The 17,383-nt window shown below is 31.3% G+C and overlaps 1 protein-coding gene across 10 annotated transcripts in view; it reads left to right on the forward strand.

Annotated features, from left to right (window-relative positions):
* The window catches only part of LOC115115426 (eyes absent homolog 1-like), a 173,334-nt gene that overhangs the window by 35,007 nt on the left and 120,944 nt on the right, over window positions 1-17,383 (forward strand). For 4 of the 10 annotated variants that reach the window (XM_065019235.1, XM_065019241.1, XM_065019242.1 and 1 more), the window contains 4 exons: window positions 1,211-1,276; window positions 5,083-5,160; window positions 7,210-7,276; window positions 7,956-8,101. In XM_065019235.1, the coding sequence (XP_064875307.1) occupies window positions 1,211-1,276; window positions 5,083-5,160; window positions 7,210-7,276; window positions 7,956-8,101 (357 nt within the window). The remainder of the gene's footprint in view (window positions 1-1,210; window positions 1,277-5,082; window positions 5,161-7,209; window positions 7,277-7,955; window positions 8,102-17,383) is intronic. The other 6 variants (XM_065019239.1, XM_065019243.1, XM_065019240.1 and 3 more) reach the window with 4 other exon arrangements.

The raw sequence follows: 17,383 nt of genomic DNA on the forward strand, positions 1-17,383 counted from the left end.
CTCTCTCTCTCTCTCTCTCTCTCTCTCTCTCCCCTCTCTCTCTCTCTCTTCTCTCTCTCTCTCTCTCTCTCTCTTCTCTCTCTCTCTTCTCTCTCTCTTACAATGTGCATTGTAACAGAAGTTGTACAATTGAAGTTTGTTCTGGTCTCAATGTATAGCAGAGCAGAGGTTAGAGGGGGGGTTGTTTTAAACCTCACACTTCATGCTGTGTAGTGTTTAATGCATATGCTAAGTTGTAAAAGGTTGGCAGGTGTTACCCCGTTGAAAGAAAAAGGAGGGGATCTGTTTTCCGTTTTCAAAAGGTGAAGCATTACCTAGTACTATTTCTTTTTTTCTCCAGTCTACTACCCTGTAGTGAATTTATTTATTTAATTTATTTAACTTTTTTTTTTAATTAATTAATTTAGATCAAATTCTTATTTACAATGAATGCCTAGGAACAGTGGGTTAACTGCCTTGTTCAGGGGACAGGAACAACAGATTTTTACCTTGTCAGCTCTGGGATTTAATCCAACAACCTTTCGGTGACTGGCCCAATGCTATGACCACTAGGCTCCCTGCCGCCCCAATAACATGGAAACTACTAGTGACCTGATGGCTTATGGGCTAGTGCATTGTTTAAATACACAATTAAACAGACCATGTAAATGATTTGTAAATCTGATGCTATTGTCTCTGTTTTTTTATTGTTTTTTTACAAAGGAACCTATTACCAGTATATTTAAGTTCTCGTGTAATTATTCAAAAAGCTTCCCTGGTATAAAAATGGGTTTTTACTTTGCGTGTGGTTAGTACATTTGTTAACGTTCCTGTTGACTCTGTTGAGTAGTGTTGTTGTGTCTGTTCCAACCACTGCTCTAGGTGTATGGAGCTAGCAGGCAGCCCCTATCACAAACCCACACAAGCTCTTATTAAAAGTGTACCTTGAAAATGTCAAATCTTGATAGGAAAAGGGAAAAGCTCTTTCTGGTGGTTAAGACACTGGTCGCATCTCAAACGGCACCCTATTCCCCTACACAGTACACTACTTTTTGACTGAAAGTTTGACAAAAAAAAATAAAGAAGTGCACTGTAAAGGGCATAGGGTACAATTTGGGATGCGTGACACTGTGTATATATTTTTGTTCTTCTTCTCTAACGCAGGACAAAGAGGCCTGGCACAGAGCGGCGGTAAAATCAGCTTGTTATCTATTCTCTGTTTCCCATATAGGTGATAGCATCACAATGCTCACCACAGCTGACTGGTTGTTAGGCTCTAGCTCACAGTCCGCTGCAGGTTGGTGCAGTTCAGGTGTGGACAACAATGAAAGGACAATACTCGGGGTTTTCAACTTAGAAAAGACAAGACAAGAAAGAGAGAGAGAAAGAAAGAAATCACTTTACGAAGTGACATCACTTTAAAAAAAATTTAAAAAATAATGAATGAATTGAAATGCTTTTAATTGTCACATCTAATTTGATCATTCTAACAAAGTTTCTTCAACTATTGTGCCTTTCATTTGGAAACTCGTTCAGCGTTACTTGTTGTGTTATGTTGAGTCATCTAAAGCATGGTTTGAGACTGCTGGGTTAGGAGTCCATGGTTCATGAATCGGTATAGACTCGTGGGTTATCAGTCCATGGTTCATGAATCGTTATAGACTCGTGGGTTAGGAGTCCATGGTTCATGAATCGTTATAGACTCGTGGGTTATCAGTCCATGGTTCATGAATCGTTATAGACTCGTGGGTTAGGAGTCCATGGTTCATGAATCGTTATAGACTCGTGGGTTATGAGTTCATGGTTCATGAATCGTTATAGACTATTTGTGGTACGAGTCTATGGTTCATGAATCGTTATAGACTATTTGTGGTATGAGTCTATGGTTCATGAATCGTTATAGACTCGTGGGTTATGAGTCCATGGTTCATGAATCGTTATAGACTCGTGGATTATGAGTTCATGGTTCATGAATCGTTGTAGACTATTTGTGCTATGAGTCCATGGTTCATGAATCGTTGTAGACTAGTGGATTATGAGTCCATGGTTCATGAATCGTTACAGACTATTTGTGGTATGAGTCCATGGTTCATGAATCGTTGTAGACTAGTGGATTATGAGTCCATGGTTCATGAATCGTTGTAGACTAGTGGATTATGAGTCCATGGTTCATGAATCGTTGTAGACTAGTGGATTATGAGTCCATGGTTCATGAATCGTTGTAGACTAGTGGATTATGAGTCCATGGTTCATGAATCGTTGTAGACTAGTGGATTATGAGTCTATGGTTCATGAATCGTTATAGACTGTCATTATTACGTTTGTTTTCTTCCCCTTTCTTTGATATGCTGTGTTTTCTGAATACCGTAGTTATTGTTTGCTGGTTTGTAACAATCTGAGTGTGTGTGTGCTAGTTTGTGCATGCACTGTGTTGTAGTTATTCCACTGTGTTATAGTTATTCCACTGTGTTATAATTATTCCACTGTGTTGTAGTTATTCCACTGTGTTGTAGTTATTCCACTGTGTTATAATTATTCCACTGTGTTGTAGTTATTCCACTGTGTTATAATTATTCCACTGTGTTGTAGTTATTCCACTGTAGTTATTCCACTGTGTTACAGTTATTCCACTGTGTTATAGTTATTCCACTGTGTTATAGTTACACCACTGTGTTATAGTTATTCCACTGTGTTATAGTTATTCCACTGTGTTATAGTTATTCCACTGTGTTATAGTTATTCCACTGTGTTATAGTTATTCCACTGTGTTATAGTTACACCACTGTGTTATAGTTATTCCACTGTGTTATAGTTATTCCACTGTGTTATAGTTATTCCACTGTGTTATAGTTACACCACTGTGTTATAGTTATTCCACTGTGTTATAGTTATTCCACTGTGTTGTAGTTATTCCACTGTGTTATAATTATTCCACTGTGTTATAGTTATTCCACTGTGTTATAATTATTCCACTGTGTTATAGTTATTCCACTGTGTTATAGTTATTCCACTGTGTTGTAGTTATTCCACTGTGTTATAGTTATTCCACTGTGTTGTAGTTATTCCACTGTGTTATAGTTATTCCACTGTGTTATAGTTACACCACTGTGTTATAGTTATTCCACTGTGTTATAGTTATTCCACTGTGTTATAGTTATTCCACTGTGTTATAGTTACACCACTGTGTTATAGTTATTCCACTGTGTTATAGTTATTCCACTGTGTTACAGTTATTCCACTGTGTTATAGTTATTCCACTGTGTTACAGTTATTCCACTGTGTTATAGTTATTCCACTGTGTTGTAGTTATTCCACTGTGTTATAGTTATTCCACTGTGTTATAGTTACACAACTGTGTTATAGTTATTCCACTGTGTTATAGTTATTCCACTTTGTTGTAGTTATTCCACTGTGTTATAGTTATTCCACTGTGTTATAGTTATTCCACTGTGTTATAGTTATTCCACTGTGTTATAGTTACATCACTGTGTTATAGTTATTCCACTGTGTTATAGTTATTCCACTGTGTTATAGTTATTCCACTGTGTTATATTTACACCACTGTGTTATAGTTATTCCACTGTGTTATAGTTATTCCACTGTGTTATACTTATTCCACTGTGTTATACTTATTCCACTGTGTTATACTTATTCCACTGTGTTATAGCTACACCACAATTTATCCCCATTATATTATCTCTATCCATTTTCAAGGCAGACATGTTGGTGTGTTGTTCTAAAGAAAAGGCTCCCTGCTATTCTCCTCTCAACATGTGTTTCTCAGCAGACCATAGTGGAAACATATCAAACATGACAGGGAAAGACTTCTTCAAAACCATGAGAGATAGATCTCACCGACCAACCCACCGAGCATGACTCCCTTTTGCCCACATCACGTGAATTTGTTTTGCCAAAAAGAAATTCCCTTTCTCCCCCCTCTTCTCCTCTCTCTCATCTCCCCCTCCCCTATATCCCAAAACGCCTGCCTGCTGCCTGAAGTGAAATAGATTGATTTCAAAATGTCAAAGATTGCCGAGCTATCAGATAACTGTGAAATCCTCTCTGTTGAGCTTTCAGTGGTATACTGTAACTCTGAGAGGCTCAGCGGGGCACGGGGTCACCCTCCGTTCACTGCAGTCTTTAAAACACTTCATATTACTGTACATTGTTTCAATCGTATTTGCACGTCCATGCAGACTGACTCCCTTTCCATACAGGGTCCATTTTACACCAGTATCCTACTACCATTGACTGTGTTAACCTTTCTTTCCTCTGACGCTACATTATAACCTGTGGTAAGCCATCCAGTGATTTAGTGGCAATTACTGATTTATTTGGTTAATTTGATATTATCTTAATATTAATTGATGGATTACTTTAGATCGAGGGGTGGGTTCAAATGTATTGATAGGCTGTAGTTTGCCTGTTACTGCCGAGGTCTTGTTTTAACAGTGCATGCTCAAGTCGTGGATTATAGACAAAATAATAGTGCATACCTAGTGAATGTCATATGGATTTATTTTATATTTGTTTTAAGATGTTTTTATTTTTTAAATGTTTATTCCCGGTTAAATTCAACAGGTTGAAATGAGGAAAAACATCTTCTTTGTTGTCGTAATTGATTAACAATTTAGGCTAATATTTTATTTTCCTCAAAAGTTCTTAAAGGGAATTTACCATGAGGAATATGTTAATCCCACATAGGATAAATTAAAGGATCTCCGTGGTTAATCCAAGGAAAAAAACAATCAATAACGTTGCAGTATTATTATAAATACGATTATTATTTTTTAAACAATTAGGTTCTAGTCTAAAGGAACAGAGTGTAAAAGCTGTAAATAACTTAAATTAGTCAAATATTTCCTGTATTCTACCCTAGTATTGTTTATAAATCATTCCTTATTTATATATTATATTTTATATATTATATATTTAGTATTTATTGGGTGTATGTTAAAATCCATCCCACACAACCAAACCCACCAGAAAATACATGTTTTGTTGTGTAGTTGTGGTGTGTTTTGGTGTGTGTGTGTGTGCTGATGGTGTGTGTGTGTGTGTGTGTATGTGTGCTGACGGCGTGTGTGTTGTCTTTGTCCTCAGTTAAAACAGAACCTATGAGCAGCAGTGACATCACCACCCCAGTAGCCGACGTCTCCCTTGACAGCTTTTCAGGATCAGGTGAGACGGGGAACGGGGGATGGACATGTGTGTGTGTGTGTGTGTGTGTGTGTGTGTGTGTGTGTGTGCATGTGTGTGTGATGTCCCTGTGTGTGTGTGTGCAGGGGGAGAGGGATGGGGGTTGATTTGTGATTGTGTGCGTTTATAGGTGTGTGTGTGTGTGTGTGATGTCCCTGTGTGTGTGTGTGTGTGTGTGTGTGTGTGTGTGTGTGTGTGTGTGTGTGTGTGTGTGTGTGTGTGTGCGTGTGCGTGTGCGTGTGATCTGTTTTCAGAATTCCAACGTTTATTCCGACTGGCAGGTGCTGCTGATGAGTTCAGTATTAATAACGATGTTTCCCTGAGGCCTTACAGCATACATAGTTACATAGTTACATAGTTACATACTGTATGTAATACATATAGTTACATAGTTACATAGTTACATAGTTACATACTGTATGTAATACATATAGTTACATAGTTACATAGTTACATACTGTATGTAATACATATAGTTACATAGTTACATAGTTACATACTGTATGTAATACATATAGTTACATAGTTACATAGTGTTACATAATATGTGCCATTTTGGACAAAGCCTTCTCACATAGGGCCCTGGTCAAAAGTACTATACAGGGAATTGGGTTCCGTTTGGGGCACAGACCCTGACCACAGGCCCAGACCACAGGCCCAGAACACAGGCCCTGACCACAGGCCCTGACCACAGGCCCTGACCACAGATCCAGAACACAGGCCCAGAACACAGGCCCTGACCACAGGCCCAGGACACAGGCCCAGACCACAGGCCCTGACCACAGGCCCAGAACACCGGCCCAGGACACAGGCCCAGAACACAGGCCCAGGACACAGGCCCAGGACACAGGCCCAGAACACAGGCCCAGGACACAGGCCCAGGACACAGGCCCAGAACACAGGCCCAGGAAACAGACCCAGACCACAGGCCCAGAACACAGGCCCTGACCACAGGCCCAGACCACAAACCCAGACCACAGGCCCAGGACACAGGCCCTGACCACAGGCCCTGACCACAGGCCCAGAACACAGGCCCTGACCACAGGCCCAGAACACAGGCCCTGACCACAGGCCCAGGACACAGGCCCTGACCACAGGCCCTGACCACAGGCCCAGAACACAGGCCCTGACCACAGGCCCAGAACACAGGCCCTGACCACAGGCCCAGGACACAGGCCCTGACCACAGGCCCAGAACACAGGCCCTGACCACAGGCCCAGAACACCGGCCCTGACCACAGGCCCAGGACACAGGCCCTGACCACAGGCCCAGAACACAGGCCCTGGACACTGCATCCATACTGTGTTTACACCAGTCTAGCGGTCATCATGGCAATGCCGAAGTATCTCACGTTCCAAATGCCACTCTATTCCCTATATGGTGCACTACCTTAGACCAGACACTACGAAGGAGTGACAGCATATGGCAGGTTTCATCCCAAATGGCACCCTATGCCCTATATAGTGCACTACTTTTGACCAAGGACCACACCTACAGATATGCACTGTACACTCTTTGCAAAAAAGGGTTCTTTGGCTGTCCCCATAGGAGAACCCTTTTTGGTTCCAGGTAGAATCCTTTTGGTTCCAGGTAGAACCCTTGTGGTTCCAGGTAAAACCCTATTGGTTCCAGGTAGAACCTATTTGGTTCCAGGTAGAACCCTATTGGTTCCAGGTAGAACCCTTTTGGGTTCCAGGTAGAACCCTTTTGGGTTCCAGGTAGAACTCTTTTGGTTCCAGGTAGAACTCTTTTGGTTCCAGGTAGAACCCTTTTGGTTCCAGGTAGAACTCTTTTGGTTCCATACAGGTTCTATATTCACCGGTCAGCAGAATAAACCCTTGGCGTTTTTACCTGATTGTTTTGCTTCATTATTGCGTTCCAGCGTTTTGAACCTTAACTAAGGTTGAGGAAATAAATAGAGTAACGCAACGCAATTACACTTTCCAGAAGTTCTGTTGGCGAAAGATAATATTTACCTTATATCTTTAATGTTAAAATATGTGCTTGCCTCCTCTTCTCTTTTCAACTCAGTTATTGGAACCAGTGGCTTCAGCCCAAGACAAACACAGCAGTTCTCCTCACAGATTTACCCTTCCAAGTAAGGTTTCTTTTCTTTTGCTTCAGAAAGTAAACAGAATCCAACTTCATTGGGTTCCTTTAATTAGATCCTGCTGCGAGATGTGGAGGTTTCTACCTGCTTTGTTTGCCTGGATGTCTGCAGCTTGTGCACTTACAAACTTGTTGTAATTATTATCTTGCACAAAAAATATATATTTTTGTGATTTCTCTTTATTTTGTAGTGTGTACCAGCTCAGGCGATTGCTACTTCTCTCTTTGCGGGCTTCGGCCCACTTTTTAAAATTATACAGCAGAATCACAAAGAATTTGTCAGTGAACAAACTTTGTGTTATGATTTTGTGAGTAAAATATGTTCATTTCTTTCTTTCTTCCTCTCTCTCTCTCTCTCTCTCTCTCTCTCTCTCTCTCTCTCTCTCTCTCTCTCTCTCTCTCTCTCTCTCTCTCTCTCTCTCCCTCTCTCTCTCTCTCTCTCTCTCTGTCTCTCTCTCCCTCTCTCTCTGCCTCTCTCTCTCTCTCTCTCTCTCTCTCTCTCTCTCTCTCTGCTCTCTCTCTCTCTCTCTCTCTCTCTCTCTCTCTCTCTCTCTCTCTCTCTCTCTCTTCTTTTTCAATTTTTTTTCTCTCTCTCTCTTCTTTTTCTAATTTTCTCTCTCTCCCTCTCTCTCTCTCTCTCTCTTCTCCTTGTTTCTTTTCTGAAATAGCAGACCGTATCCACATATTCTCCCTACTCCTTCATCCCAAAATATGTCTGCGTACGGTCAGACACAGTACACCACAGGAATGCAGCAGGCCGCAGCCTATGCTAGCTACCCCCAGCCTGGACAACCCTACGGGATCCCTGCCTATGGTAAGCAATCCTATGCCTCTGAACAACGAGCTGTATGGATGTACTCATCAAAACACAGTACAGATATATCTACATTACATGGAGGTACCTTATTGACTGAAATACATGTAGATATGTGTATAATCATATTCTGTATACTGTATATACTATTATTATGGTAAGCACAGGCCAACCTCATGCCAATCTGGATTATATTTACTATATCTAAAATACATGGAGGTACACATGTATATATATATATATCATCCCCCATTTGTAATAATTAGAGATACAGTATAGATGTATTAATTAGATGTATTAATTAGAGATACAGTATAGATGTATTAATTAGATGTATTAATTAGAGATACAGTATAGATGTATTAATTAGATGTATTAATTAGAGATACAGTATAGATGTATTGATTAGAGATACAGTATATATGTATTAATTAGATGTATTAATTAGATGTATTAATTAGAGATACAGTATAGATGTATTAATTAGATGTATTAATTAGATGTATTAATTAGAGATACAGTATAGATGTATTAATTAGATGTATTAATTAGATGTATTAATTAGAGATACAGTATAGATGTATTAATTAGATGTATTAATTAGATGTATTAATTAGAGATACAGTATAGATGTATTAATTAGATGTATTAATTAGATGTATTAATTAGAGATACAGTATAGATGTATTTATTAGAGATACAGTATAGATGTATTAATTAGATGTATTAATTAGATGTATTAATTAGAGATACAGTATAGATGTATTTATTAGAGATACAGTATAGATGTATTGATTAGAGATACAGTATAGATGTATTAATTAGAAGTATTAATTAGAGATATAGTATAGATGTATTAATTAGCGATACAGTATAGATGTATTAATTAGATGTATTAATTAGAGATACAGTATAGATGTATTTATTAGAGATACAGTATAGATGTATTGATTAGAGATACAGTATAGATGTATTAATTAGAGATACAGTATAGATGTATTAATTAGAAGTATTAATTAGCGATACAGTATAGATGTATTAATTAGATGTATTAATTAGAGATACAGTATAGATGTATTGATTAGAGATACAGTATAGATGTATTAATTAAAGATACAGTATAGATGTATTAATTAAAGATACAGTATAGATGTATTAATTAGAAGTATTAATTAGCGATACAGTATAGATGTATTAATTAGATGTATTAATTAGAGATACAGTATAGATGTATTGATTAGAGATACAGTATAGATGTATTAATTAAAGATACAGTATAAATGTATTGATTAGAGATACAGTATAGATGTATTGATTAGAGATACAGTGTAGATGTATTGATTAGAGATACAGTATAGATGTATTGATTAGAGATACAGTATAGATGTATTAATTAAAGATACAGTATAGATGTATTAATTAAAGATACAGTATAGATGTATTAATTAAAGATACAGTATAAATGTATTGATTAGAGATACAGTATAGATGTATTAATTAGAGATACAGTATAGATGTATTTATTAGAGATACAGTATAGATGTATTAATTAGATGTATTAATTAGAGATATAGTATAGATTTATTAATTAGAGATACAGTATAGATGTATTAATTAGAGATACAGTATAGATGTATTAATTAGATGTATTAATTAAAGATACAGTATAGATGTATTGATTAGAGATACAGTATAGATGTATTAATTAAAGATACAGTATAGATGTATTGATTAGAGATACAGTATAGATGTATTAATTAAAGATACAGTATAGATGTATTAATTAAAGATACAGTATAGATGTATTAATTAAAGATACAGTATAGATGTATTAATTAAAGATACAGTATAGATGTATTAATTAAAGATACAGTATAGATGTATTAATTAAAGATACAGTATAGATGTATTAATTAAAGATACAGTATAGATGTATTAATTAAAGATACAGTATAGATGTATTAATTAAAGATACAGTATAGATGTATTAATTAAAGATACAGTATAGATGTATTAATTAAAGATACAGTATAGATGTATTAATTAAAGATACAGTATAGATGTATTAATTGTATAGATGTATTAATTAGAATTAATTAAAGATACAGTATAGATGTATTAATTAGAGATACAGTATAGATGTATTAATTAAAGATACAGTATAGATGTATTAATTAAAGATACAGTATAGATGTATTAATTAAAGATACAGTATAGATGTATTAAAAGATACAGTATAGATGTATTAATTAAAGATACAGTATAGATGTATTAATTAAAGATACAGTATAGATGTATTAATTAGAGATACAGTATAGATGTATTAATTAAAGATACAGTATAGATGTATTAATTAAAGATACAGTATAGATGTATTAATTAAAGATACAGTATAGATGTATTAATTAAAGATACAGTATAGATGTATTAATTAAAGATACAGTATAGATGTATTAATTAAAGATACAGTATAGATGTATTAATTAAAGATACAGTATAGATGTATTAATTAAAGATACAGTATAGATGTATTAATTAAAGATACAGTATAGATGTATTAATTAAAGATACAGTATAGATGTATTAATTAAAGATACAGTATAGATGTATTAATTAAAGATACAGTATAGATGTATTATTAGATTAGATGTAGATTACAGTATAGATGTATTAATTAATACAGTATAGAGATACAGTATAGATGTATTAATTAAGATACAGTATAGATGTATTAATTAAAGATACAGTATAGATGTATTAATTAGAGATACAGTATAGATGTATTAATTAGAGATACAGTATAGATGTATTAGATACAGTATATTAATTAAAGATACAGTATAGATGTATTAATTAAAGATACAGTATAGATGTATTAATTAAAGATACAGTATAGATGTATTAATTAAAGATACAGTATAGATGTATTAATTAGAGATACAGTATAGATGTATTAATTAAAGATACAGTATAGATGTATTAATTAAAGATACAGTATAGATGTATTAATTAAAGATACAGTATAGATGTATTAATTAGAGATACAGTATAGATGTATTAATTAGAGATACAGTATAGATGTATTAATTAAAGATACAGTATAGATGTATTAATTAGAGATACAGTATAGATGTATTAATTAAAGATACAGTATAGATGTATTAATTAGAGATACAGTATAGATGTATTAATTAAAGATACAGTATAGATGTATTAATTAAAGATACAGTATAGATGTATTAATTAGAGATACAGTATAGATGTATTAATTAAAGATACAGTATAGATGTATTAATTAGAGATACAGTATAGATGTATTAATTAAAGATACAGTATAGATGTATTAATTAGAGATACAGTATAGATGTATTAATTAGAGATATAGTATAGATGTATTAATTAGATGTATTAATTAGAGATACAGTATAGATGTATTAATTAAAGATACAGTATAGATGTATTAATTAGAGATACAGTATAGATGTATTAATTAGAGATACAGTATAGATGTATTAATTAAAGATACAGTATAGATGTATTAATTAAAGATACAGTATAGATGTATTAATTAAAGATACAGTATAGATGTATTAATTAAAGATACAGTATAGATGTATTAATTAGAGATACAGTATAGATGTATTAATTAAAGATACAGTATAGATGTATTAATTAAAGATACAGTATAGATGTATTAATTAAAGATACAGTATAGATGTATTAATTAAAGATACAGTATAGATGTATTAATTAAAGATACAGTATAGATGTATTAATTAAAGATACAGTATAGATGTATTAATTAAAGATACAGTATAGATGTATTAATTAGAGATACAGTATAGATGTATTAATTAGAGATACAGTATAGATGTATTAATTAAAGATACAGTATAGATGTATTAATTAGATGTATTAATTAGAGATACAGTATAGATGTATTAATTAAAGATACAGTATAGATGTATTAATTAGATGTATTAATTAAAGATACAGTATAGATGTATTAATTAGAGATACAGTATAGATGTATTAATTAGAGATACAGTATAAATGCATTAATTAAAGATACAGTATAGATGTATTAATTAAAGATACAGTATAGATGTATTAATTAAAGATACAGTATAGATGTATTAATTAGAGATACAGTATAGATGTATTAATTAGAGATACAGTATAAATGCATTAATTAAAGATACAGTATAGATGTATTAATTAAAGATACAGTATAGATGTATTAATTAGATGTATTAATTAGAGATACAGTATAAATGCATTAATTAAAGATACAGTATAGATGTATTAATTAGAGATACAGTATAGATGTATTAATTAGATGTATTAATTAGAGATACAGTATAAATGTATTGATTAGAGATACAGTATAGATGTATTAATTAGAGATACAGTATAGATGTATTAATTAGAGATACAGTATAAATGTATTGATTAGAGATACAGTATAGATGTATTAATTAGAGATACAGTATAGATGTATTAATTAGAGATACAGTATAGATGTATTAATTAGAGATACAGTATAGATGTATTAATTAGAGATACAGTATAGATGTATTAATTAAAGATACAGTATAGATGTATTAATTAGAGATACAGTATAGATGTATTAATTAAAGATACAGTATAGAGATTGTAGTATAATTAAAGATACAGTATAGATGTATTAATTAGAGATATAGTATAGATGTATTGATTAAAGATACAGTATAGATGTATTAATTAGAGATACATGTATTATTAGATGTATTGTATTAATTAGAGATACAGTATAGATGTATTAATTAAAGATACAGTATAGATGTATTATTAATATAGATGTATTAATTAGAGATACAGTATAGATGTATTAATTAGAGATACAGTATAGATGTATTGATTAGAGATACAGTATAGATGTATTAATTAGAGATACAGTATAGATGTATTAATTAAAGATACAGTATAGATGTATTGATTATACAGATAGACAGTATAGATGTATTAATTAGAGATACAGTATAGATGTATTAATTAGAGATACAGTATAGATGTATTAATTAGAGATACAGTATAGATGTATTAATTAGATGTATTAATTAGAGATACAGTATAGATGTATTAATTAGAGATACAGTATAGATGTATTAATTAGATGAGATACAGTATAGATGTATTAATTAGATGTATTAATTAGAGATACAGTATAGATGTATTAATTAAAGATACAGTATAGATGTATTAATTAGAGTATTAATAGATGTATTAATTAGATGTATTAATTAGAGATACAGTATAGATGTATTAATTAGAGATACAGTATAGATGTATTAATTAGATGTATTAGTATTAGATGTATTAATTAGAGATACAGTATAGATGTATTAATTAGATGTATTAATTAGAGATACAGTATAGATGTATTAATTAAAGATACAGTATAGATGTATTAATTAGAGATACAGTATAGATGTATTAATTAAAGATACAGTATAGATGTATTAATTAGATGATACAGTATAGATGTAGAGATACAGTATAGATGTATTAATTAGAGATAATTAGATGTATTAATTAGAGATACAGTATAGATGTATGTATTGATTAGAGATACAGTATAGATGTATTAATTAAAGATATAGTAATTAGATGTATTAATTAGATGTATTAATTAGAGATACAGTATAGATGTATTAATTAGAGATACAGTATAGATGTATTAATTAGAGATACAGTATAGATGTATTAATTAGAGATACAGTATAGATGTATTAATTAGAGATACAGTATAGATGTATTAATTAAAGATACAGTATAGATGTATTAATTAGTATAGATACAGTATAGATGTATTAATTAGAGATATAGTATTAATTAGATGTATTAATTAGAGATACAGTATAGATGTATTAATTAAAGAGATAGATGTATTAATAGATGTATTAATTAGAGATACAGTATAGATGTATTAATAGATGTATTAATTAGAGATACAGTATAGATGTATTAATTAGAGATACAGTATAGATGTATTAATTAGAGATACAGTATAGATGTATTGATTAAAGATACAGTATAGATGTATTAATTAAAGATACAGTATAGATGTATTAATTAGATGTATTAATTAGAGATACAGTATAGATGTATTAATTAAAGATACAGTATAGATGTATTAATTAGATGTATTAATTAAAGATACAGTATAGATGTATTAATTAGATGTATTAATTAGAGATACAGTATAGATGTATTAATTAAAGATACAGTATAGATGTATTAATTAGAGATACAGTATAGATGTATTAATTAGAGATACAGTATAAATGCATTAATTAAAGATACAGTATAGATGTATTAATTAGATGTATTAATTAAAGATACAGTATAGATGTATTAATTAGAGATACAGTATAGATGTATTAATTAGAGATACAGTATAGATGTATTAATTAGATAGATGTATAGATGTATTAATTAGATACAGTATAGATGTATTAATTAAAGATACAGTATAGATGTATTAATTAGATGTATTAATTAGAGATACAGTATAGATGTATTAAATAGATGTATTAATTAGAGATACAGTATAAATGTATTGATTAGAGATACAGTATAGATGTATTAATTAGAGATACAGTATAGATGTATTAATTAGAGATACAGTATAGATGTATTAATTAGAGATACAGTATAAATGTATTGATTAGAGATAGTATAGATGTATTAATTAGAGATACAGTATAGATGTATTAATTAGATGTAGAGATACAGTATAGATGTATTAATTAGAGATACAGTATAGATGTATTAATTAGAGATACAGTATAGATGTATTAATTAGATACAGTATAGATGTATTAATTAGATGTATTATGTATTATATAGAGATACAGTATAGATGTATTAATTAGAGATACAGTATAGATGTATTAATTAGAGATACAGTATAGATGTATTAATTAGAGATACAGTATAGATGTATTAATTAATTAAGAGATACAGTATAGATGTATTAATTAGAGATATAGTATAGATGTATTAATTAGATGTATTAATTAGAGATATAGAGTATAGATGTATTAATTAGAGATACAGTATAGATGTATTACAGTATAGATGTATTAATTAAAGATAAGATAGATGTATTAATTAGATGTATTAATTAGAGATACAGTATAATGTATTAATTAGAGATACAGTATAGATGTATTAATTAGAGATAATATAGATGTATTAATTAAAGATATAGTATAGATGTATTAATTAGATGTATTAATTAGAGATACAGTATAGATGTATTAATTAGAGATACAGTATAAATGTATTGATTAGAGATACAGTATAGATGTATTAATTAGAGATACAGTATAGATGTATTAATTAGATGTATTGATTAAAGATACAGTATAGATGTATTAATTAGAGATACAGTATAAATGTATTGATTAGAGATACAGTATAGATGTATTAATTAGAGATACAGTATAGATGTATTAATTAGATGTATTAATTAGAGATAGATGTATTAATTATAATTAGAGATATAGAGTATTAGATGTATTAATTAGAGATACAGTATAGATGTATTAATTAGATGTATTAATTAGAGATACAGTATAGATGTATTAATTAGAGATACAGTATAGATGTATTAATTAGAGATACAGTATAGATGTATTAATTAGATGTATTAATTAGAGATACAGTATAGATGTATTAATTAGATGTATTAATTAGAGATACAGTATAGATGTATTAATTAAAGATATAGTATAGATGTATTAATTAGATGTATTAATTAGAGATACAGTATAGATGTATTAATTAGATGTATTAATTAGAGATACAGTATAGATGTATTAATTAGAGATACAGTATAGATGTATTAATTAAAGATATAGTATAGATGTATTAATTAGATGTATTAATTAGAGATACAGTATAGATGTATTAATTAGATGTATTGATTAGAGATACAGTATAAATGTATTGATTAAAGATACAGTATAGATGTATTAATTAGAGATACAGTATAGATGTATTAATTAGAGATACAGTATAGATGTATTAATTAGATGTATTGATTAGAGATACAGTATAGATGTATTAATTAGATGTATTAATTAGATGTATTAATTAGATGTATTAATTAGATGTATTGATTAGAGATACAGTATAGATGTATTAATTAGATGTATTGATTAGAGATACAGTATAGATGTATTAATTAGATGTATTAATTAGATGTATTAATTAGATGTATTGATTAGAGATACAGTATAGATGTATTAATTAGATGTATTGATTAGAGATACAGTATAGATGTATTAATTAGATGTATTAATTAGATGTATTAATTAGATGTATTAATTAGATGTATTGATTAGAGATACAGTATAGATGTATTAATTAGAGATACAGTATAGATGTATTAATTAGATGTATTAATTAGAGATACAGTATAGATGTATTAATTAGAGATACAGTATAGATGTATTAATTAGAGATACAGTATAGATGCACTAGTTTATTAAGTTAAGTTAAGTTCTTCTTTATTTAAAAACAATTAACCAATTATAATTCAGTTACAGTACTACGCTCATTACATCATATGATTATTTACAATTTAGCTAAAGCTGAATTAAGTCCAATATAGTTTGTAGAAGTAACGTAACTGTGGGACTGTCGCCTCTTGGAATTGCTAGTTGCTTTACAAACCTTCCATTGGGAGGGGGAGCGGGAGGGGTGGGGTGTATTGCAATTAAACGCTTAGCTCAGGACAAATGGTTTGTTCCCACGATAGCTCAAGAACGTGTCCTAGAACTCTGCTGAGACGTTGTTTTGTTGCCTGCAGCATATTTCTTCCAAGCAGAAAAATAAAAAATAAAAAATGTGCTTATCAAGCTATTCAGTCAGATCGGAAAAAAAGATTACCGATATAAATTTCAAAAACAAAAAAAACTGGTTTCTTCAGGCACCGCAGGAACAAAACAGCAAAGCACATCACAATGTTGTTTATTAGTCCAGAGTCTTATGAGGGCTTTGACCCCAAAGAATATCCAATATGACCAGGAATGGCACCCTATTCCCTATATAGTGCACTACTTTAGACCAGAGTCTTATGAGGGCTTTGACCCCCACAGAATATCCAATATGACCAGGAATGGCACCCTATTCCCTATATAGTGCACTACTTTAGACCAGAGCCCTATTCCCTACATAGTGCACTACTTTAGACCAGAGCCCTATGGCACCCTATTCCCTATATAGTGCACT

This window comes from Oncorhynchus nerka, linkage group LG6 (assembly GCF_034236695.1).
Source record: "Oncorhynchus nerka isolate Pitt River linkage group LG6, Oner_Uvic_2.0, whole genome shotgun sequence".
NCBI lineage: Eukaryota > Metazoa > Chordata > Actinopteri > Salmoniformes > Salmonidae > Oncorhynchus > Oncorhynchus nerka.